The 17,608-nt window shown below is 39.8% G+C and overlaps 1 protein-coding gene across 22 annotated transcripts in view; it reads right to left on the bottom strand.

Annotated features, from left to right (window-relative positions):
* CELF2 (CUGBP Elav-like family member 2) overlaps positions 1–17,608 on the bottom strand; it is a 449,189-nt gene that overhangs the window by 296,478 nt on the left and 135,103 nt on the right. The window contains exon 1 of one of the 22 annotated variants that reach the window (XM_044280062.1): positions 13,947–14,019. The exons of the other annotated variants lie outside the window; for them this stretch is intronic. Within the exon in view, the coding sequence (XP_044135997.1) occupies positions 13,947–13,966 (20 nt within the window). The 5' untranslated portion in view covers positions 13,967–14,019. Of the gene's footprint in view, positions 1–13,946; positions 14,020–17,608 lie in introns of those variants that run through there. 22 annotated transcript variants of the gene reach the window in all.

The following is a 17,608-nucleotide window of genomic DNA, read 5'->3' as shown; positions in this document are numbered from 1 at the left end:
CACTTCCCTGCAAATATGCTGGGATTCAGCTGAACAAAAACCACTGAACACATTATAATCAATGGGGCCGGTGGGCATTCAGAAACAGCCTGCTGGAACTATGAGCGGAAGTGTAAATCTAGCCTTACAGTTCTCACTAAGGTCAGCATACAGTTTCCCAGTTTTTCTGAACCGGACGACTATTTATGTAGCAGTGTTGCAGCTGTATCACTACATAATTAGATAGAAATACAATAGAGAAAAAACTGAATATGTTAAAGGTGAATATTGGTCATTTTATTATTTTACAGATAAAGCCTGTGTTTGTAACACTCTGGTAATAAATGTCACCTTCCCTCTGCTTTAGGTGGCTTAAAGCTGATTCTCCATGGAGTTTGTTATCCTGTCTACAGTTGACAAAAGAACATTTTCTAATACATTCATCCATGTTATACTTTCTTTAGTCCATGCCGCTTCTTCCAATTATTGTGCTGCATTACTGCTTCCACTGACCTACAAACACTTGTCATAGAAAGAACAACACTGTCTATCCTCCAACAGGTTTGGACACACTCCAATTTGGCTTCAGTCTGTTACATTCTGCAGACACAACCCTAGCACATGCCCTGAATAATCCTCCCTAAAGCTGCCAATTCCTCTGCTTCAGACATGGCTGGCTGTGTCCTGGGATTGTGAACTCTTGCACAGGGCAGACTTTAAATGCTACAATCATTTACCACCATTTATGCATTTCTCTGACTTATGTAGTGCTAACCTCTCTTTACAATTTACATTCACTATCAGTATCAGTATGTCTTTGGCCTGTGAGAAGAAAATAGAGTACCAACATAATGCAAATAGGGAGAACATTCAAACTCCTTTCAGATGTAAGCCTTAGAGCTCATACACATACACATATTGCGGACCGCAAACCCATTGACTTGAATAGGTCTGTGATCTGCAAGATACGGCCAAAGATAGGACATGTCCTATCTTTTGCGTAGCGGAGGCACGGATCGGAAGCCCACAGAAACACTACGAAGACATGTCCTATCTTTTGCGATCAAGTCAATGGGTCCACATCTGCAGGACAGAGTGCAGACGGCCGGTGCCCGTGCACTGCAGACCAGTATTTGCCATCCGCAGCACATACACAGAACTTTCACGTTTGTGTGCCCTTACCCTGGACCCCACCACTAAGGCACTGTGCTGATTACTATGATGATTGCATACGACTGTAAAGAGTATCTACAATGTAGAAGACAATAGTAGGCCATATGCTGATACTTTAAAATAACTGTTCACTCAGTGATGGGGCCTGACTAATTTCACTTGATGCCATCAATTGTGGACAACTTTAAACAACTGCTGTAAGTCACTTCCAGGGTCACTAGATGTGTCATATGTGAACTAGTTGAATCACACAAAAATTGCAGCATGTTATTTTCTATATCTTCAACTTGTCTTCTCTCAGCCGCCTCAAGTATTTTCTTATCACTACTTTAGAGACATCACAAGACACAAGATTGGCCTTCCTGATATTTCTTTATTTCCTCTCTTTGCACAGTCGCTTGATATGCTGTTTTATCAGCATATATCCTGTGGCATAATGTATAGCAAAGTAGAGAATACATTTGTGCCTCTGCTGTACACACTTCAGTCATCGTTCCATTGAGGGATGGGGAATTGGACATTATTTTCTAGGCTCTAGGAGCCAGTTAGATTAATGAGCTCAATGAGCATTTTTGGAATTTTTTGATAGTCTAGCAATAGAACTAAAACCAAAACCAGAATCTGGCAAGTACATATACCCCCACATATGCACACATACACGTCTATGTATCTATTATCTATCTATATATATATTAGCTTGAGCATGCTTTGAGCTTCTGCTTTGACACTTCTACTGCAGGGAGTGGAAATAGAATGAGTGGATAGATTTCTATATGCCAAATTCTTTGTAGCCACCTATGATAAGCACCACCAGTGGCATCTGTCAGACACTTTATACCCTCTGGCAAAAAAAACTAAGACATTTGTATGAGATGTTTATGGGATCAAACACTGATGTTATTTAAAATGTATGGTCAGTTTCAAAGTGGTTGTGATTTTTTGAACCTCTCCCTTCAGGCAATGAAGAAACTGCATGTTTTTGTACATATCGTGTCATATACATGATCAAATGACTCTAGTACAGACTGTTGTAACTAGTACAACAGATAGCTCTTTATTATTTTCTTGGTGTAAAAGTAATTGACAACTAATTTAATTAACAATGTATTAAACTAATAGTAAGGACAGAAAATAACGTTACTATTCTCAGTTGCAGTCTTCGAATTGCTTACTATAGACTCAATTTATATTCTTGAGGGAGCCACTTACAATTAATATTTCATTGTTTTGTACAAATTGCATTTTAAGGAATTTATCTGGAATTTATTACATATTTTATTTTTTTAATGTTTTTTTTTTTTTAATGCCCACAAAGTTCAGACATTGTGTTAAAATAAACATGCAGAAAGAACGCTTGCTCAGCCTTCAACTGAAGTACATAGTACAGTAATTCCCAGACTGAGCATTGAAGTCCATTGTCAGTGACATCTATTCCCTTTACATTTCTTTATCTGGTCCTCTGGTTTCCAGTTTTCTTGAGCAGTCATCGAGGTGACAGTTTTTAGTCAATGCTATTTTGGAATGATTTCTACACAAGTAATTCTTCCTTGTAGAGTCATAAAATCACCCTAGTTTTTCTATACGAATATATAACATATACGCCTAAAACTCTGGTGCCCAATACCTCCAAACTGCACATATTTTATTAAAACTCTGGCGTCTGTTTGTTGAAAATATGGGATGAAATTCAGTTAAGCGTAAAGAAGAGCCTTCAACCCTACATGACTTGTGTGCAGAACACTGAATGACTGCAGGGTAAGGAGCAGGACATAAATCCCTGGGGTACAAGTAGTTTACATTATGTGTTGAGACATGAATGATCCTCTAGCAAAAATGTACAGTATAGTAGTATTTGACGGCTGGCTTGAAAATCTATATAATGAACGGCAAACTAATGGTTGCTGCTGAGTCTAATTTCTACTCTAATTATCTATAAAATTAGTATAATAATTGCTTCAAATGACTCGGCTGTAAAATTGTACATACAATTTAACGAGTGGCAAGTCTTCTTTGTTCTGAGACTCGGTGAACAGCCCAGCTCATAGACCCCCACCATGTCACAGAGATATGGCATAAAGTAATTACAAGCCAGATTCCCCTTATATTAAATCACTAATAACTTAAGCAAAGGACAATAACAAAGAAGGGCTGCTGCTACAAGAGAAGGGCCATGCAGAGGTACAGTATATTATTATCTGTTAATGTAGCAATACGGTTTAAGAAATGTTCTCCCAACGAAAACACATTTTGTTATATTTTTATTTAAAATAAGTGCTTAAATAAAGTTTCTTTTGAAACAAGCACATTATCGTGTACAGCACATCAAGGATGGGGTGTGTATACACTTAGGGTGGCATTTATCAAAACTGGTGCTAAGGAAAACTGGCTTAGGCTTGATCTTTTCATTTTCCAAAGGTGCTTTGAACAATGAAACATGGAATCTGATTGGTTTCTATGGACAGCAGTGCAAATTTTCCTTTGCACTAATGCTGACAAATGTCCTCCTTAACTGTATGTAGCCGCACTTTGTGCTCTCCCAGAGATTTGCATTTAAGAGCTGAATTACTACCGCTAAAGATAAATCACAATGTCTGAGCACACGATGTGCCTCATTCTTAAACTTTATTGGTACAGACTGATAATGCACAGTAAATATTGGCAGTAGAGATGAGCGAAGTTATGAAAACTTTGATTCCGCTGCTTCACCGTATTACAAAAAGAAATTCACTTTGTGACGAATTACGCATTACTTTGTAAGTAGCGGGCACAATGATGGGGAATGACGATTGTGATGCCACCCGTTATTGAACCCCTCAGATGCTGCATTCATCACTGATTGTGGCATCTGATGTAAGAATGGAGGCCTTTTTAGGGGTTAAAAAAATAATAATACTCACCTCATCCGTTTCAGCGCAAAGAGGCCATTTTGATTGAAGATCCCATGCTAAATCTCACAAGTTGCGCGATGACGTTATCACGCTGGCCAGCATGGTAACATCAAACATCACCACGCTCGAGATTTTCTCGCTGGATCTTCAATCAATATGGTCGCAGCAGACTCTTCGCGCTCAAACGGATGAGGTATGTGTGTTTTTTTACACCATTTCAGGAAAATTTGATTAGTTACCACGAAGCATGAGCAAATTCAGCTTCATGGCGAATCAAATTTTGCCTGAAATTCGGATCGACGTCCACTTCGGATACTTTGGTTTGTTCAACACTAATTGCCAGTATTTTGGCTATCTGTTAACGGTTATAATGATGAACTATAATATGCAATGTTTCAAAGGTGGTTGGCATTAGAGAAACGGAAATGTTTACATGATTTCTAATGCCCTAAATGAGAGCACGATAAGATCAAGGCAGAGAAGCTTGTGAAGTGCAGGATTACAGGAGTTGTAGCAGGATTTCTAAGTAAAAAGCAGAATAAATCCTAACAGGACTCATAGGAGAGAGAGTGTAAGAGTCCTGTTAGCCCTGCCCACACTGGATGATTGACAACTGTCTCTCCTAGGAGTCCTGCTAGGATTTACTCTGCTTTTTACTCACAAATCCCGCTCCACATCATATAAATCTATATATCACAGAGCTTAGCTTCTCTTGGGTTCGCTTTAAATCCCAGAACAATTCTAGGGGAAAATAAAATAAAAATAACCATATTATAGCTTTATACAACCTCTGAATTTGAAGTCTGTAGGGCCCTATTGTACTGTTGCCTCCAATTTTACACAGAAGAGTTTTGTGATATTTTGCTTCATATTATGGTTAGAGGTATTGGACTATACAGCAGCATGGAGGCTACCATACTAACACATTACAGCACTGACTATAAGACACACCGTCTAGTCTCCTGTAATTTTAGGCTACCAGTGCTTCTGCTGCTACGACTTTCCCACTTGCCCCAATTGCTGATAATCATTCTCTTTATTCTACTAGCTGAAATCTTTAGTTTAAATTGTAGGGCCTTAGATCATGGGTTAATAGCCTTCACTAAACTAATAAGGTTTCATGTGGGTTCTATATTTATCTAGTACGCATGGCTACATACTATTGATTGCAGCGTATTGATAAATTATTCAGAGCATTGTCTGGCTTACTTGAGGTGTTCTTAATTGGTTACATTCATACTGCTTTGAAACATAAAATTTGTCTTAAGAAATTATTTATATGGAGCAAGTTGGAGGTACAGCTTACCCAAGGAATATTACCAAGAAGATTTTTTTTTAAGATTTAGAATTCATGTCAAAGTGTGATTAAAAATATACTTCAAGTTTAATTGCTAGGAATAAGAAAGTGATACATAAAAAAAATACCAATGGCTCTATTCAGCAATTTTTTTTTTTTGCACGCAGGTAGTGCTCTTTTTACACTGTCATTTAAGACCATATTTCGTGCTTCCACTGGCAGTGTCAAAAGATTTGACAGCAAGAAAAGTGCAACTTGCAGTGCTATTCTTGCTGTCAAAAGAGAACTACGTCAGAACCACAACTGAACTTATTGTAAGTCATTTTGGTCCACTGGGTGCCATATGGATCCATCATATGCCATATCTGACACAGCACTGTGCCTTAAATTATTAAAGGCATTATCCGGGAATTTATATTGATTACTGTGAGGAATATGGATTATTATTTAATGTCAGCCATGTTCTTACACAGCCATCTGCTGTCTAATGGCAGAGGGAGGAACACAGCAGGGGGTCCTGGCTTCAAACAAGCCACTCATTTACACATAGCACCTACTCCAGCCAGCCAGGAACACAGCTAATGGAACAGGAAAAACCTCTCTGCAGGGAATCTAAGCCATTCACCACTTCAATCAAATTTATCAGACATTATGGAACCAGCGATTCATAAGGAATTATGAATCGCCCGTCCATCACAGACATAAACCAGATACATATTTGTGTCCATATGGCCACGATGAACAGGCCCTTGGTCATAGTTTAGTGGTTGGATGCCAAAGAGGGGAAATATACATATCTAGCCACAGAAACCAAATAACGTTACCATGCTTGGACTCTACTGGTAGCCGGAACCCAGGCGGATCCATTGGTCCCAGAACCACCTCCCTGAGACCTAATCGGTTTTGTGGCTCATTCGCTTGTCTTATATCTTGATCACGAATCCCGACGTTTGTGTTTTCGATTAGTTATAAGCTACTGCGGGTTGGTTTCTCACCCTATATAATCCCGTTAGCAGACCGGGTTTATATCAAACTATATCTTCCCGGGCTGAAGAAGCGCTGTTTCACTGGGGCAGTGAAACGGCTGCCTTAGCATGTTGCCTTTCTGTGCCCGTGTGGACAGGAGGAGTCTGTGAACATTGTACCAAGCTAACCTTACCTGCTCCTCAGGGACGGCATAACCTCACACCTTGGTAACAAGTGACTAGACCGTATCTCGCTGGCTCTACGTATTTGACATCCGGCAGAAGCGAGGTGCAGTATTCATCACATGACCTTTCCTATGGAGAGGTCATCGATGTGGGTCCAATGCACATCCCTGCTGATCAGCTGTTAGACGAGACCAGCACTCATGGTGCTCTTCCTAGGCCATGTGATGTCACTGTACATCGCTCATATGCATCTAGGCCCCACTCAATTCAATGCAGCTGAGCTGCAATACCAAGCGCACAGCTGATAAACAATGTATGGCGATGTGCGTGGTAGAGATGCCAGGAGCTGGCTGCGCTCATCTGAGCACCGTGTGGTGGCTCCCTGAAACATCTGATTGATGGGAGTTCTGGGACTCGGTCCCCAGCCGATGTGATAATGATGACCTATCCTGAGGATAGGTCATCCTTATAAATTCCTGGAAGCCTCTGAGTATGTGTCAGCTGATTGTATCTTAAAAAGAGGTATTAACAGTTTATAGGATGCTCCCGGATATTAAAATATTTTAATGGTGTAGTCTCATGTATAGTTTGTTGGAGTAGTCTCTTGTAAATTCCAGTAAACCAACACTATACTAAGTCTGACCACTGACTGTCAGTTATTGATTGTGATCTTTAACTAAGAGGAACTGCAAGTAAATAATGATCCAGTAGACAAATATAGCAAACTTGATACTCGGACAGAAGAAGAGAAAAACATCTAGCATAGGATCTTAATTTGAAAGTTTTCATTTTTGAAAATCAAGAGTGGCACGAAAGAGTGGAACTCAGTTTCAATGTGAGCGCCAAAGTTTGCATTACTACAGTAACATTTATTGTAGCAATGTGTTTGGCAGTAAGTAATTATTTATCTGAGGAAAGCCACCTTGCTACGAAAGAAGTACGTGCTAATATAGATTTGTTGATTGCTTAGAGATGTCACTTGAAAATTAACAAGTAATTTGTGTTCCTTTTACATGTAGCTATCAAGGCAGGGGTGCAGCTGGATGGAATCAGCACAAAAAGAATGCAATTTATTTAGTATTAATTCGTACTTTGTTTAACAGGCAATTTCAGAGCATCATAAAAGCCTCTTTAATTTGTCTCCATGTAATATAAAGCAGATGTACTCTGTTAATAAACTGATTTGTTAAGCAGTATACATTATTGCAGTGATTTTCTTCATTAGAGGAGACATGTCAGGGAAGCTTATGCTCTGTTCAGACTTACCTAAATAACTGCCGTTTTGCCATTAAAACACATATGGCCATACTTAACACCATAGTGCCATTAGCTGTGCTTACTTTAATGAGTTGTGTCAAGTTTTCAAGGTATCCCCAATCCATAAGATAGGAGATAACTAACTAATCACTGGGAGTCCGAATGCTGGGACACCCACAGATCCTGAGGATGAGGATCCCCTTCCCCTGATCTGATGAAATGGCAGGTTGAGCACGCGCCCTACCACTCCATTCATTCTCTATAGGCCCTCCGATGGGAAACAGGCAAGCGATGTACTTGGCTACAGCATCTTGGGTAGTCCAATAGAAAATAAATGGTGCATGCTCGACCTGCTGCTTCATCAGATCAGGAAAACAGGACCCTCGTTCTCTGTATTGGTGGGGGTTCCAGCAGTCAGACTTGATGCGATCAGTTAGTTATCCCCTATTCTGTGGATAGAGGATAACTTGCAAATTTGACAAATCTTGACCGGTAACCCATACAATAGTCCTTTACTCTTCTTTTCTTTCACGTTGTCAAAAATTCTATTCAGCTGTTTTCGAGCTATTGTATATCTGTTTCTGAGAATGCTGGTTGACAGCCCCATTGGTCACCATTAATAGGGTTTTCCAGGATTTGATGAGTTATCCTTAAAGGCTATGTACATTTTCTTTATGATTGCATTTTACTTATTTTGGGCTAAAAATCCTTTTTTCAATTGGTCTTTATTAAAAATATAGAGCTATTCTGTCTCAAGGGGTTAACTATTTGTCTAGCTGTGTGAATTCCTGCTTTTTACTTTCACTTAGTTCTGGTCATCTAATAATCCTTATCTCTAAACTACTGAGAGGTCATAAACAAACACTTATCTAAGCTACATTACTATCAGTAAGATAAGAACTGAGCTATAATGTCACAGATCAGAGATAAGGAGCCTTTCAGGTGAGCTGTCTGACAGAGCTGTGATAAAACTCAGATCTTGCTACTAGAGACACTCAGCAATGTGCAGGGAAAGGGGCTCAACATTTTGAATACAGACCAGATGATTTGAACTCAAAATGAGTACAATACAATAATAAAAAAATTGCCCCCAAAGGTATACATAGCCTTTAAGAAAATTCATCAATATCAGATCAGTGGTGTTCAACTTCCAGTTTCTCACCAATTAGGTGTTTGCAGAAGCCATGTTGCCAGAACCAGGCACCGGAGCAACACAGCTATGTACACTATATAGTAGCGGTTGCTAGGGGCAACAAAGAGTTGTTCTTTAAGAAAGCATTTTATACTTGGGAAACTCAAATATATGACACTTTAGTTTCACCTGGAGCAAGGGCATTTCTCTTACTGCACCAGTTCTTACTGGCCCATTCCAGCAATCTAACAGCATCTTCTTGTTCACGTAGGTAGGCCATCTGTCTACACTGATCACAGAAAGTCTTATGGAATCATGAACCCCCTTTTGTTCTGCAACTCAGGTCTGCATAAACAAGAAAATGCCTTAAGAGTGCCAGAACGGGGCAAATGGGGTCTTTGGGATCACTAAGGTAGGAGAGGGGTGGAGGGAGCAACATTGCTCCAGGATAAGCTCTTTTAGTCCTATGAATTCAACGTATAAATTTAAGAACTACGGACATCCCTGAGTGTATATGAATGAAAGAGAATGAAGGAATAGAAAATGCTAATTGATTTATGTTTCTTTCAGTAAATATTTGGAACTAAATTATATATGATCTTGTTTTCCAATTTTTTAGGCCGTGAGTGACAGACAGCCTCCCAGTGAGGCTTGTTACAAATATCATCAAACTGTGTGCTTTGTCATGGTCTTCTAGGGAGATGCTTACATCTGAAACATCAGCATCAGTCATATTTGGTCTTTATTATGCATGTATCTTGTGATATATGTAGAATATCGGGTTTCAAAAATTAACAAACAGCAGATGTGCTCAATTTCAATTTTTGCAGGCCACAGGCAGTCCTTCTGCTGAATCTTACAGTTGATGCTATGGTATATACACAAAATAAAATATCTAATATTTTACCACCTGTGACTAAGTTAATAAATCTGATAAACGGACAGGGTTCTGGAAAAAGGAGACCTTTTCTTAACCTCATATAACTCAATTAAACCTCCTGTTGTACTATTAATGATGTCATAGTGACAACTATCAAGAAATGTGGAAAAGCCTCTGAAAAACTTTCATATTTTGTATATTGAACACTCAGTTGGGGGGGGGGGGGGGGCTTTGATCTAACTTATACTGATTAATCTTAATCTAGATCTGTGAGATCTAATTAGGGTATATGCGCACGGGGGAGATTGATCAAAACTGGTGCAAAGGAAAATTGACAGTTGCCCACAGCAACCGATCAGAATTGACATTTCATTTTTCAGAGCTGCTTTGGAAAATGAAAGGATCAGTCTGATTGCTTGCAATTTTCCTTTGCACCAATTTTGATAAATCTTCCTCACAGTGTGTACTGCATGCAAATTTTCTGCATGGATTCTTGTGCAGAAAATCTGCTGCTGATGATGATGATGATGATGATGATGTATAGTCTTGTGTGCACGCAGTCTTACCCTTAGGGCTTCGATGCGCTTAGCTGGCTGAGAAGAAGGCATGACACTTTGCCATGGGCCACAAAGGCCTAGAGAATAAGGCACCTATTCCAGAGACCAATATCCTAGCACTTTTCAAATGGAAAATCAAGAAAAAGAGAAGGTAGGGAAGGGAGGGAAGGTAGGGGGATCTCAAGGTTCAAAGGGTTCGGACGAGATATAGAAAATGTGAACAGAACAATACAGTAACAGTACCAGTGCTGCCTAATACAGTAACAGTACTATTTTCAAAATCTCATCTATATGATGTGGACAAATTAGTGTGGAAAATGATTGCAGCATGTCAATTGTTTGTGCAGATTCCACCCTTTGTAATGCAAAAGGTCAAATCTTGGACAAATACATGTCAAAATCTGCGACAAAATCTTCAAATAACAAACATGGATTTTTGGTGTAGAAATGTAGCAAAAAAACTCACAAAAATCCATGTGGAGAATATTATAAACTACACTCCAGTTTGCATAAGGCTTGTCTAACCAGTACATTTTAAGAAAGGATTAGAATAGCATAAAAGACACAAAAAAGTTATACTTACCTCAAGATCTCCAGAACCTCCTGTTCTGATGCTGCCTGGGTCATCACTGGTCTCCAATCCCAGTCCCTCTTGGAACACAGCACAGGACTGCTCAGCTAATCACTGGTCACAGTGGTTTGATTTCCTGTGTGTCAAGAGGGACCAGGACATGGACACCAGTGAGGATTCGGGAAGCAATGGAAAACGAGTGGTAGGGGATTGTTGAGGTTTTCTATTTTAGCACTCTGATCCTTTTTTGCAAATTAAAATAAATTACCAGCCGCACAATCTCTATAATAGTCAAGCAGTTTGTGAATTTTGTGAGCAAATATATGCAAATGCAACCGTAGTGGAATTCTGCAGCAATTTTCCCAGATTAGTTGATATACTGCATATAGAAGCTTTTTTTTTAAGACTGTGACCTGATTTCAAGCACTACTGCTCATTTACAAGACAAACAGGTGAACCGTGAAAAGAAATCATTCTTTAGGCATCATAATAATAGCCATGCTCTAACCTAGACAAACTCAGTAATACAGACATGGAAAGCACCATTACATTTTATATCATCATTGACTATTAGATATTATTTGAAAATGACCAGATGTGGTTGTGAAGATCTTAATGTAAAACGAATCAACCATTTACTGCATTTCATCATTAGCAAATTATTTAGTCAGGAGCCATCAATGATCAATGTGACTAAATTGTCTACATACAGTATTTATGGCGTAAAAAATTCTTTCTGCTCGCCGTCCAGTCTGAGCTGATTGTGGTAACCTTCTAGTATAGAACCTCATGGGCATTGCTGATACACTAAACAATCTTTTAAACCTTCTATCTATAATATTGTCTCCAGGGGAATACGCACAGAGATGAAGGAAAGCTCAAAGCCCTACCCTTTGACTTTGCAATAGGTGTTGGAAGTAGAGACTGACATATAACACCAACATACTGTCAGAGTGTACAATGAATCAGAATATTAATGACAAATACTAAGGCGTTAAATATGAGTACAATGACCGATTTATTAACCTCAAATACAACTCAGTTCTAGTATAGCTATGTTGTTTATAGAGTGTATAGAAAAGTATTTTGATAGATTGGAAAGCCCTGGAGAGCACAATATATCTCTCAGTCCATTATGTATTGCTATATCATGATAGGACACTTGACTCCTCAACTTTGGACTTGACCCACTCAAAAGAGGTCATAATGAGGAGGTGAGTAGGCCTATGCATTTTCTACATTATGCCTCGTGTACAGTTTATAAATGGTGCTGAGAAGCAATAGATCAATGTACGGCATGTGGATGTGCGATCCGTATCTTTTTCTCCATAGTTTGGTATTTTTGTAGTCTGTCCCCTCATTTTGTTACATGGTATCAGCACTCCTCCCATTTGACCAAGGTGTTTTTAATTACCAGGAGACTCCCTAAGGGTTAATAAACTCCACCTCAGCCTGAGTCTGGTTTCTCTGAACACATGGAGAGGTGAGCTGTTGTGACCTGTTCACGCTGGGCAGTACTGCGTAATGGCAGTTGCTGCTGAGATACAGTGCCTGTGGGTTGGTGGGGCCTTGGCCTGATAGCAGGGGCGTTGTTGGGCTGCTGGGTCTTGCCACCAGTGGGTTCTGCGTTGCTGCGGTGGTGATGTCAGGGTTGCCAACTGTCCAGAAATTTCTGGACAGTCTTCAAAAACAGGCAACTTTTTTTCCTGTGTTTGTGAAAAAAATAGATGTCTGTGATTTTTTGGGAGGCTGGTGGTACTTGACTAGATTATTTGGGTGGTAATCATTTTACAGCTCACAGTGAATGCTGGTAATGAATTCTTATCAGTATATTGAGCTATAGACCTGTATTACTTATTATCTATTCAAATTGTCTGTAAAAAAAATCTCCCTATTAAACTGTTTCCATAGACACAAAGCTTGACTTAAACATATTCTCTGCTGCACCAACATGGATGTGCAGACAAACATAGCAAGCTAATACATTCCAAGATCTCCGCTTGGTAACCGAATGTAAGCAATATACACACAAAGATATATAATTATAAAGTGTCTTAGTACTATATGAAGACAAGCTAAAACCTAAAACCCTTGCATACAAGTAAAGCAATATTTTGACACTCTCACATCCTGTTCTGAATTTACCACGGAATTCAACGTGGAAGCAGAATTCCCCGTATGAAGATATATAACGCACTCAGCTACGTAAAGGGATATATATAGGCTCCCCATTACTAAGCTTGGTTCTGCTCAGTATATATGTGTCAGTTACCAGATGTCCATCTTTTTATCACTGGTGGTTTAGCAGTCTACACTGTAACTATTCTGCCCTTGTTGTAACAGAAATCAGCTCTCCATACACTGACGTCCCAGTGAGCCTGTGATAGGCTTGTGTTCATACATGCTGCAAAGCCAGAAGCAGCAAGAAAGGAGCAATATGAACCAATGATAAGGCAGGAATGGTGTCTCAGACTACCTTAGACTCCCTGTAGATACTGTCGCTGAGCTGTAGTCACAGATCGCAGCTCTGGCCTAATGGAGCCAACACTGTAGAGGCTGACATATTCACAATTTTTCATAACTGGACTGTTGCTTTAATAGTAGTGTATTGCATGCATTACGAACAGACACACACAGTATGGCATTTTGAAAGTATCTGCATTGCATTTAATGTGCCATAATTCCATAAATAGTACATGAGCAGTACTTCCTATGGCAAACAGCAGATGGGTAATTAAATGGATGGGGCTTAGCTGTAATAACAATCACTGCCAAAGTGGTGCTGATTTGGGAAAAAGAAGGCAGATTTGTTTTTCTTGTCCCATGCAACCCCTTTTAAGGCTATAAATTACACTAATATCATGTCTGCTACTTAACTGCAAAGAATTGCATACACATTTTTCCTTCAGTTCTGTATTCCCTTAAGGTATAATTAAAATAATAAATACTAAATAACCTATTTTAATGTACGCAATGCAGAGAGGGATGCATAAGTGTAAACTTTTTGCATCACTAAGGTCTTTCACTAAGCTTTGCAGAATACATGCAGGATCTTACATACCTCAACACCTCCAGATACATGGGTTAAATCTTCTCATACAGTTTGCCTAATTATCAGGTAAACACATCGGTGGGCTGCACAAGAGATGCAGTAGGTAGCAGTGAGTCACACTCGCCCACATCCTGTTGTTACATCCTGTTCAACGGCATGACAACACTTTGCGGAATTTACAAGGCCAATAATTGTTGTCGGTAACATTCAGTGTGGGAGCCCAGACAAAGTGCTGCTAAGCATCAAGTCAAAGAGCTTTGTACTTTCTCTCTATTACTATGCTGAAGGACGACCAAGCTTTCAATGAATGGGAAATGGATTTTTTATTAGTAACACCACAAAAATATATGATTAATTGAATGAGAGCTGTGCATTGAAAGAAAAAATGATTAGTTCTGGAAAGTTCATTTTATATACTGATACTTAAGTCTACAAATGTGTTTTTCAATAAGTTGGCCTTCACCAATATACATTCTCTGTGCACATGCCTGTATAGTCTCAGAAGCATTTTATTATGCCACATGTTCAGTTGCTAGGAATCTATATTATGGTCTTCTTGTTTGTGATGGAGGTTTCTGGTTTATACAATGCATGCACAAGGGTCTACTGGACCCACAAGAAATTAAGGTCATGGGCCTCTCTCCAGACACAATAGTTATAATAACACAATGCTTTCAAGAAGCAGTTATCTTATATAATTATGATTTTTTTTTTTTCTATTAAACAGGCGCAGAATGCTATTAAAAATTAAAACAGTCATATTCACTTCATTGCCCCCACTCTGAGACTTTCCTTACCCATAATCAGTTGTTCCTGGTCCCTCTTGACCCCCAAGAAATGACAACTCAGGCAATCACTGACTGAGGCAGGTCACTTCTGCAGCCAGTGATTGGCAGAGTGGTCATTTCCTGTGAGCCAAGAAGGACCAGGAAACAGATGCCTTAACATTCAGTTGGAAAAGGCTGGCCAAGGGCCATGGTGAGGTGTTTTCAAGAGGGAAAATGGGTGAGGAGTAGTGTTGAGCAAACTCTTGTGTTAAGTTCAGCGTCTAAAGTTCGGGTTCGGGTTATCGAAGAATCGCGTTATGGATTATAATTTCCGTTATGGTCTGTGGTAGCGGAATACATAACGCAATTCTTCGATAACCTGAACCCGAACTTTAGAGGCCGAACTTAAAACACAAGTTCGCTCAACACTAGTGAGGAGCCTTCAGCAGAGACAATGGGTGAGGCGTCTTCAGAAGGGACAATGGCTGGGGTGTTTTCAGAAGGGACAATGGCAGAGGAGTCTTCATGAGGGATGGGTGAGGTGTCTTCCTACTGTTCTAATCTTTGCTTTATGTTCGCTGCAATTGGTTCACAGGAAACAGAAAGGTTCAATGTGTTAGTAGAAATGAGATGTCCAGTCCTGTCACGGACGTACCGAGACATACGGACGTCCCCGTGACAGTGGGTGACAGAAGATCTGTGAAACTGACAACAGTGCTTCGATCTGACAGGTTTACTTGTGGATCAATTGACATCTGTTTTGTTTCTGATACTGGACACACCTCTAACCTCCAGGTGTTGCTATTGTGGTCATTTAACTTTCCTTATTTATAGCTTCTTATCCCACAATGCTGTGCGGTTTATAGCTTCAGAGGTATCTGTGGTCTGCTGGTGTTTGGTTCTCGGCTGAGTTCCTGTTACTGCCATAGCTACTGGACAGTTAAGTGTTTCCTTTCCCTTTTGCATTTTGTTTTGGTTTATCTGTGTGTTGTTTTTCACCTGCCCTTTGTTGAAGGCCTGGGGTAGACTCCTGGTCGTCCTTCCTATCTGGAAGAACAGGTAGTCTTAGTCCTGTCACTATCGCCAGGGTCTTATAGGGTGAGTTATGACTCTAGGTACTCCTGCGTATGAACTCACCTAGCCGTGGGGTGTGTTCATACTGATAGCCAGTCAGGACTGTGACTAGGGATCTGACAAGGAGCTGTCCTTCTTTCTTCCCTTGCTTTCAGGCCTTGTTCCTTGTTCCCTCTCCTTCTTCGTCTGGTGTGGTGTCTCCCTCCCACACACGGGCGTGACAAGTCCATGTAGACCCTGACGTTTTTATTAAAAATTATGAACAAGAAACAGGCTTCAGGGTGACAATTATCTTTTGCTTTTGTGAAATCTAAGGGTAACTAGATATTATCAGAGACATTCCTTACTATGCTTTCAGTACCAAATATGATCTACTTCATAAGCTGAGCTATTTAGGTACCCTGAGCTAGCAACCAAAACTCTCCCAATTGCCCATCCCTTGCCAACTACAGAATTCTGGCAGCTATTTATGGAAGCCTGTACTGTGTCTAGAGTCAGTGGAGGATGGGAAGCCACATGGACTAATGAACTTCTGTTGGTAGTAAGCTACAGTAAAGCATAGTAACTCAAATACTCCTATGTACTTAAAGAAAGCAAATCAGGGAATGGCACTATAAGCACATTTTTGATATTGTGAGCAGAATGTAATCCCAAAAAGTTTACTGCCAATAAATGTGAGATATCATAAGAAGTAACTACAGCTATAGTGGTTCTTAAACCATTGGGGAATGAAAGGATATGTAATAACATCCCAAGTAACAATCTGATTGCAAATGTAACAGCCTGTGATTGACACAAGTGCACATCTCATGCCAGCATATGCTCTCGGCCTCCTATCATCTTGTAAAGGAGTGGAACAATGTAATATATTTGTGCATTCACACATGATTTGATGGATGTCAGTAATTAATCATAATCTGTTGTCTTTTAGACAAGAGCATTTTTCACCTTAATGCTTTAGGTTGATTGATTTCTGCGTTAAAATAAGTGATTTATCAGCCAATGATTATTTTTCATATTCTAAATAAATTACAGATCACAAATAATCTTATATTTTTTCTTTGTGAGACTGTTTCCTTCATAAATATGTAGTGCTTGCTTTGAGTGTGGTTCGGTAATGGGATAGACTAATGGTCTGTGCTTGGAGAAATTTCATATTGCTCTTTCCTCTAAAAATAGCTGTGACTGACACCAGAAACTATCACTGGTGATAAATGGCAAGGGGGTCAAGTAGCTCTCTCTTAAATTACTTGAATTTACTAGTTCCCTACTTGTATTTATATTCTGTGTATGTCTGAACATATGTGGAGGATGGGGTGTGTGCATCTATATACACAACACACACACGCTATATATATATATATATATATATATATAGTGACACAGTGAGAGGTTTGGTCTGGGAAAACTGGTATTTTCCACCCAGCATGTGCTGCTAGGCTGATTTACAGCCAGATGAGGTCAAATACCGGACCAGATTTTAAGTGCCGGTCCGGGTTTTGGCAGCACCTGGCTGTCCTTAAATAGGCAGCTGGGCTCAGTAGCCAGGTCTCTGTGTTGGGATCTGGGAGCCTTGTGTGTGGATGAAGGCTTTCTACCTGTTTGGCGTGAAAACAGGTTTGTGCTGCTATGGTCAAGGACTCTTTGAGGCAGAATTGCTGCATGGTGTGAATTACCACCAACACCGCAAGGTGACTTTTTGCTTGACTATGACTGCTTGCCTAAAGTGTGAATAAACACTGAACTGTTTGATCCAAAGAACTTGTTGTTGCCTCTATACTGCGTCCGCTAATCCTGTCTACCAGAGTGAAACCCCACAATATATATATA

The sequence above is a fragment of the Bufo gargarizans genome, chromosome 2 (assembly GCF_014858855.1).
Source record: "Bufo gargarizans isolate SCDJY-AF-19 chromosome 2, ASM1485885v1, whole genome shotgun sequence".
Taxonomy (NCBI): Eukaryota; Metazoa; Chordata; class Amphibia; order Anura; family Bufonidae; genus Bufo; species Bufo gargarizans.
This window is presented reverse-complemented; position numbering and strand designations above follow the sequence as displayed.